General features: G+C 34.2%; 1 protein-coding gene across 3 annotated transcripts; it reads left to right on the top strand.

The window, feature by feature from the left end:
• The first annotated feature begins 681 nt into the window (after positions 1-681).
• LOC109242934 (F-box protein At5g03100-like) lies at positions 682-3,732 on the top strand. Of its 3 annotated transcripts, none has more exons than XM_019409826.1 (3): positions 683-1,839; positions 2,251-2,400; positions 3,165-3,732. In XM_019409826.1, exons 1-3 carry the CDS (start codon positions 745-747, stop codon positions 3,510-3,512), a joined length of 1,593 nt encoding a protein of 530 aa, XP_019265371.1. In that variant the 5' UTR covers positions 683-744; the 3' UTR covers positions 3,513-3,732. The 3 variants fall into 3 exon arrangements, with proteins under 3 accessions (XP_019265372.1, XP_019265371.1, XP_019265370.1); XM_019409825.1 differs by having other exon boundaries at positions 2,233-2,400; XM_019409827.1 differs by lacking the exon at positions 2,251-2,400 and having other exon boundaries at positions 682-1,839.
• Positions 3,733-5,938: the final 2,206 nt, after the last annotated feature.

The following is a 5,938-nucleotide window of genomic DNA, read 5'->3' as shown; positions in this document are numbered from 1 at the left end:
GACGAAGCATCATTGTTAAATAATAAATAGTGGTTTTTTTTTTTTATAAAATACAGAAGTTTGGGGCAATTTTTAAAAATGTAATAGTAATATTTTGGGCCAAAACTAGTTTGGCTTTTGGGAATTTTCCAAAATATTAATAAAATTTATGAACAAAAATGCATTTGCCAAAAAAAAAATTTGACAAAATCTATGCCCAGATGGGTCCTTAGTTTTCTGGTTCGACCCGTTAAAGAGTTTATGTCGTTCGGTAGGGAATAGTCCAATCTCAGCAGTGGTGCAATATGAAAGAGTCAGTATAAAGTTGTCTTTAATAAGGAGCGCTTTATCATTATATGGAACTTTCCGGGGAGAATTCGGATTTAATCGGAGCTCAATAGTGACGAGACTCAAATATGTGTAGCTTTTTTGAGTCAAAATTCAATAGTTAAGTGATTTTATTATTTCAAATAAATAAAAATGATTCTGATAGAATATTCCTATAAGATAGGTGGCTATATGGAAAATTTTACTTTGTGTCTCATACAACTGACACTAGTTGTATGAAGTAACCTTTTTGTCTCACAGTTTTATCAACTCAAATTTCTGTGGACCTAAAAGTGTAAATTGGGGTCCACAAATTTATAAGACAAAAATAACCTGGTACAACTCACACAAAATAAAACTTCTCGCGGCCATATAAAGAATTTACTCGTATTAGAGCGAGGAGACGATTCAAACCCTTTTGGACCCAAAATTAATATCATGGCTTCTTCCGGCGACTCCAGCCAAGATTCTTCCGGCGACTCCAGCCTAGATTCCGCCTGCGACTCCAGCCAAGATTCTTCCGGCGACTCCAGCCAAAATGACGGCTTTACAACTAGTAGTAGTAGTAATTTGATAAATCATCGATCTTTGAAGAAACAAAAGTTGAGCGTGACCAAAACCCTAGATCGTATTAGTCAGTTGCCGGACTCACTGCTAGCTCAAATTCTCTCTCTTTTGCCTACGACAAAGGATGCATTCAAAACCTGTATTCTTTCTAAAAGGTGGCGCTACCTCTGGGCTTCAGTTGATAACCTCAATTTCACTCGTACAAGTTACCGGAAAACAAGCGATTTCGTATCCTTTATTGACTATGTGATAGCTCATTTTGTTTCTTCCAAAATAAAAAGATTAAAGCTCGACTGCAGTCACCTGTCTCGGTACAAATCGCATATGAGCCAGTGGCTTAGTTTTGCTGTTGAAAAAAAAGTGGAAGATTTTGTGTACTGGTCAAATTCGAATAGAAACGGTTGCACATTGCCTGAATCTTTCTACACCTGTTCCTCGTTGGTAACATTACATTTGACATTTTATTGCTTTGATTCTGGAGCCGTCATAAAGTGGAATTCTTTAAAGAGCATAAAGTTGGAGTATTTGGTGTTATCCGATGAGGATATTGCAAACTTACTGTCAGGCTGTCCTGCTTTAGAAACGATGGAATTTGATTCAGTTGGAGGATTTCTTCGAGTGGAAATTAATTCTTTAAATTTGAAGAGACTGTATTTGAAAGGTTTTACGTTTCCTAGTGATGGACGTGATCCAACCTTGGAAATTGTTGCCCCATATCTTCATCATTTAGAGATTTCAGGAGTTCATCTCAAATGTAGGCTTGTAGATGTTTCCTCCTTGGTTACTGCTATTCTTACTTTCCATACTCACTGTATCAAAGATGGCCAAGCTCTTCTTGAAGAAGATGCTGATGACGAGGAAGACAATTGTCGTGATTCACATCAATTTTTTGGGATCCTCGTCCGAGATTATCTTCAAAAGTTGAGATGTGCATCTGAGCTAACAATAGGAAATTGGTTTATAGAGGTTTGTTTCTAACTCGGAAGTCCTTATTTTCTCTGATTGATATTTAGTAGACTTTTGCAGAATGTAGAACATTATATAATTAAGAACTTTTGCATAAACTTCACTAATGCAACATGATCAATTACAGAAACTCGTGGGCCTTTTTGCAATCTGTTTGTCAACTTTTAGAATTTTATCGTGCCTCCAAAAGATACATCTAGAAACCAGAATATTTTGTACATTGATAAAGCTTGAAGTGTTTAGATGGTTCTTTTTTTAAGCAGAGTGGTAGATAAAAGAATATTTTAGATGGTTTGATTCGTCCCAGCGTTGTGTCTCTGCGGTGGAGAACTTTCTTTTTGTTGTTGTTGCTTTCTCCAGTCTTTACTAGTTCCATTGGAATTACTGCACCAGGTTATGTGCATGTTGCAGTTCAAAGGGGTGCATATTCCTGAAGTAAAATGCAAATATCTAACATTAGAGGAGTTGCATCTGGAAAAGTTTAATTTGTTTGGAGTAGCTGGCCTTTTGCGAGCCTTTCGTCATGTGGAGACACTCAACATAGACTTTGCTACTGCTAAGGTAACTTCCTGGAATTTCCTCTCTTTATTGTATGGGTTTTGCTAACCTACTACATGAGAGTGGTAGGTAGGTACCCTCCCCATTTTTATTTTTCTATGCTGTTGCTATTTCTTCAAGCAATGAGGGAAGCGGTCCAGTGGTCAATCATAGTGCGCTGACAGGCTTGAGTTCAAATCTCGCTGGGGGCAGTCCCTTTCTGTCTTTATTCAATTAAAAAGAGGTTGGGGGGGGGGGGGGGGGTTCCCGATTCATTGGTGAAGAGTAAAGGATTGAATGGCCTGGCTTACAGAACAGGACTTATTTAGTATATAGACTTTTTTGTGGAGAAGACCAAAAAGTTCCTTAGGTAGTTAGATAATGAAGTGGCAGTAAGAACCGTAACGGTATTTTAGAGAAATAAAAAATGGGGAGGGTGTTAACCTACTACAGTAGGTCAGAACACATCTTTAATTATCAGTGAGAAGCTTCGTTTTTGTCACTGTAAAGCTACACTTTAATACGTTCGTTGTTGTTGCTTGCTTCGTGGCAAATGAGCTCCAGAACGAAAAGGATTGTTGCACTATCAGTCTTTGCTTGGGTTACCTAAGCCATAATTTTTTTATCACAGGAATAGCCATCTGAATCATTTCCCAGTACCATATTATTGGTTTGATTCAGATCTTTTTTGTACCAGACCTTTCTACTGTGAAATATTTTTTTGTCAGCTTTCTGCAATTTTATTCGGCTCGCCTGCATTTTGTGTTGATTATATTCTCTGTCTCCAGTTTAATATTGCCCGTTGCAACTTTGGGTTAAGATATTCAGCCAAAGGAGAATCTATTGATTTGCAGAGCTGGACTTCAAGCTTTGAGTTTCCCAACCTCAAGAATGTTAAGATTGTTATCTCCTTAACATACTTGAAGGATCATTTAGAATGCTGCTTTGACAAGCTTTTCAAACTTTCAGAATTTCTGTTAAAGAATGCAAAGGTTTTGGAGAAGTTGGTTATCATATCAAAGAGAAGAGAGTGGGAGAGCTGTTGGGCGTCCCAATACTTAATTCGACTGGCTGAGAAATTGTTAACTTGCCCTAGATCCTCTGCCAACTCTGTAATTATGGTTCTCCAGGAGTGAGCTTTCTGTTATTAGATTGCTACTTGCAAGTAGATTAAAAAAAGGTATACTAGAAAAGAAAGAATGCAAGTAGATTTCTGTTCAGTTTACCAGTAATGTTACCTTATATTTAGTTTTTGTAATTACTGGTGATGAAAATCTTGAACTTGTCTATGTAACTACTAACTGTTTGTTCCTGTTATCTTAACCTTATGAAGTACCTAATGTTTACGGTTGCTAAGTTTATCGTACAATAGTGATTGAGGTCATATTGTACATCTGCTTGATTCAGCTGGAAGTTTCATTTATCAGGCACAAATTTTTTGTCGGTTGAAATTTGAAATAGCTTACTCTAGGGGTCGTAAAAATTTGTGGAACGACCTTGATAAAAGAATTACTGGTATCTTTTATCCCCTTGTTTTGGTAAATTAAGTTTTGAATAATCTGTATAAGATTGAAACAATTTATTTGAAAAGATATTACATTAATAAATATGTTTATAAAGGCAGATTAGTGGTCTGATACAATAATGTATTAAAGTGTCAAAAAATTTTGTTGAGAAAATCTCACTTTATACCCATTAATTCCAAACTATTTACCCTTTAATGCCCAGACCCAAACTATTTACTACTCCTACCCATACTCCCCAAACTATTTACCCGCTAGTTATGTCTCACACCACTAGAATCTTATCGTACGTTCTGCATAGGTGAGTGTGAAGAGCGTCAGAGTCCTCTCTGTCCTTTAATTCTTTTATTATTTGTTGACAAGTCAGTTTCGATTTATCAGCTTCTCTCAATTACTATAAAGTTTCCATCACATCTTCTCTGTCTCACTAGTAACCGAGTTCCCCAAAACCAATTTCTTCTATTCATCTTTAATTTCAGGTATAAAAAGTGAAATAACTCACACCATTACTACTACTACTACGTACAAATTCTGTGCATTTTGACAAAACTACTAGGAGTTTTGCATTTATCAATCATGGGAAACAATATCTTCTCCTTCTAAATCGCCCCATCTGATAACAAGTTTATATGTTATAGTAAAGTTTTAAGGAAGAAAATAATTTTTTTGAAGATTTATTGTTTGATTCGATGTGGTGCTATAAAATATTGCTTATAGTATCTTCGAGTAAGCTTCCCAAATTTAAATTTTTGTGTATATTTGAATATCCACCATTGTTGGGCTTGAAGTTCAATTTTATTTTTGAAGATTTCTTATTTGATTCAAAGTGGGTGCCGTTAAATATTGCTTGTAGTACCTTCTGGAAGTTCATACTGAAATTTGATAGCATTTGGACCTGATTTGAGGTGATTGAGATCGAAATTTTTAGTTGAAAATCGAAGAAGAACACAGCTACAGTATACCGCTACGGTATACAATATGTTGTAGGAGTATATAGCTATACTGCAACAGTACACTATTATAGTTTACAAAACAGTATACCGCTACGGTATACTAATATACTATAGGAGTATATAGTTATACTGCAACAGTATACTATTATAGTATACAATATATTGTTATGGTATACTGTAATAATATGCAAGATACTGTAACAATATGCTGTAATAGTATACAATATACTATAATAGTATACTTATTACCCGTAAATTCACCTACCTTTTCCCTTTTAATTTGTTTTAAGATTTTACCCAGCGTGAGGGGCAAATTGAAAATGCAAAAAAAAAATTACAGTATGCTATATGATGTGACGGTATACTCTTACAATTAGATCCTTTTAGAATTTTTTAAAGTTTTTATTGACAACTGATATTATTTTAGTTTAATAATTGAATTAATTTTTTTTTAAATCATTGCGTACAATTGTATACCTTGTTGGTATAGCTATATACTATACTAGTATCATATGTTAGTTAATATTTTTTTGGTTGTATTAGCTACATTTAAATGGTACACAATTTGATTTTTCTTTAGTAATAATATAAAAAAAAGAATAATAAAATATAGTGAAAACAGTAAATGAAATTAGATTATGAAGAGAAAAAGAATATAAAAAAAAGAAGTTAAATGAAATTAGAAAAGGAAAAGAGGAAAAAATAAGAAGAAAACGAGAAAAAAGAAAAGGAGAAAAGGAAAAAAAAGAAAAAAGAAAAGAAAATAAGCATAGAAATAAAAAAGAATTGGAGAATAAAGAAAAAATTCTCCACAAAACCTACTATGGGTAGGAAATATAATTAATTTATGGGTAGAAAAGCAAATGAGTAGACAAGGATAAATAATTTTGTTTTTGTGGGTAACTGTGTCAAAACCCCAAAATTGTTGAAGCACTTAAGACTCTTCTACCACTGTGCGCATGCTTTAGAAAGTATCAAAGAACATAATGAACAAAGAAAAAGAACAACTATGACATTTAATATATAGATCTTAGACAGCACAAAGAATGGATCTTTTGGTCATTTAATGGCCTTATGTTCCCTACT

The sequence above is a fragment of the Nicotiana attenuata genome, unplaced genomic scaffold, assembly GCF_001879085.1.
Source record: "Nicotiana attenuata strain UT unplaced genomic scaffold, NIATTr2, whole genome shotgun sequence".
Lineage (NCBI taxonomy): Eukaryota > Viridiplantae > Streptophyta > Magnoliopsida > Solanales > Solanaceae > Nicotiana > Nicotiana attenuata.
This window is presented reverse-complemented; position numbering and strand designations above follow the sequence as displayed.

What these genes read in the sequence shown, in the direction of transcription:
- LOC109242934 (XM_019409825.1), top strand. Translation starts at nt 745, where the DNA reads ATGGCTTCTTCCGGCGACTCCAGCCAAGATTCTTCCGGCGACTCCAGC. An exon ending in TAGGAAATTGGTTTATAGAG is followed by an intron (nt 1,840 to 2,232) that starts GTTTGTTTCTAA and finishes TTACTGCACCAG; the next exon opens with GTTATGTGCATGTTGCAGTT. An exon ending in TAGACTTTGCTACTGCTAAG is followed by an intron (nt 2,401 to 3,164) that starts GTAACTTCCTGG and finishes CTCTGTCTCCAG; the next exon opens with TTTAATATTGCCCGTTGCAA.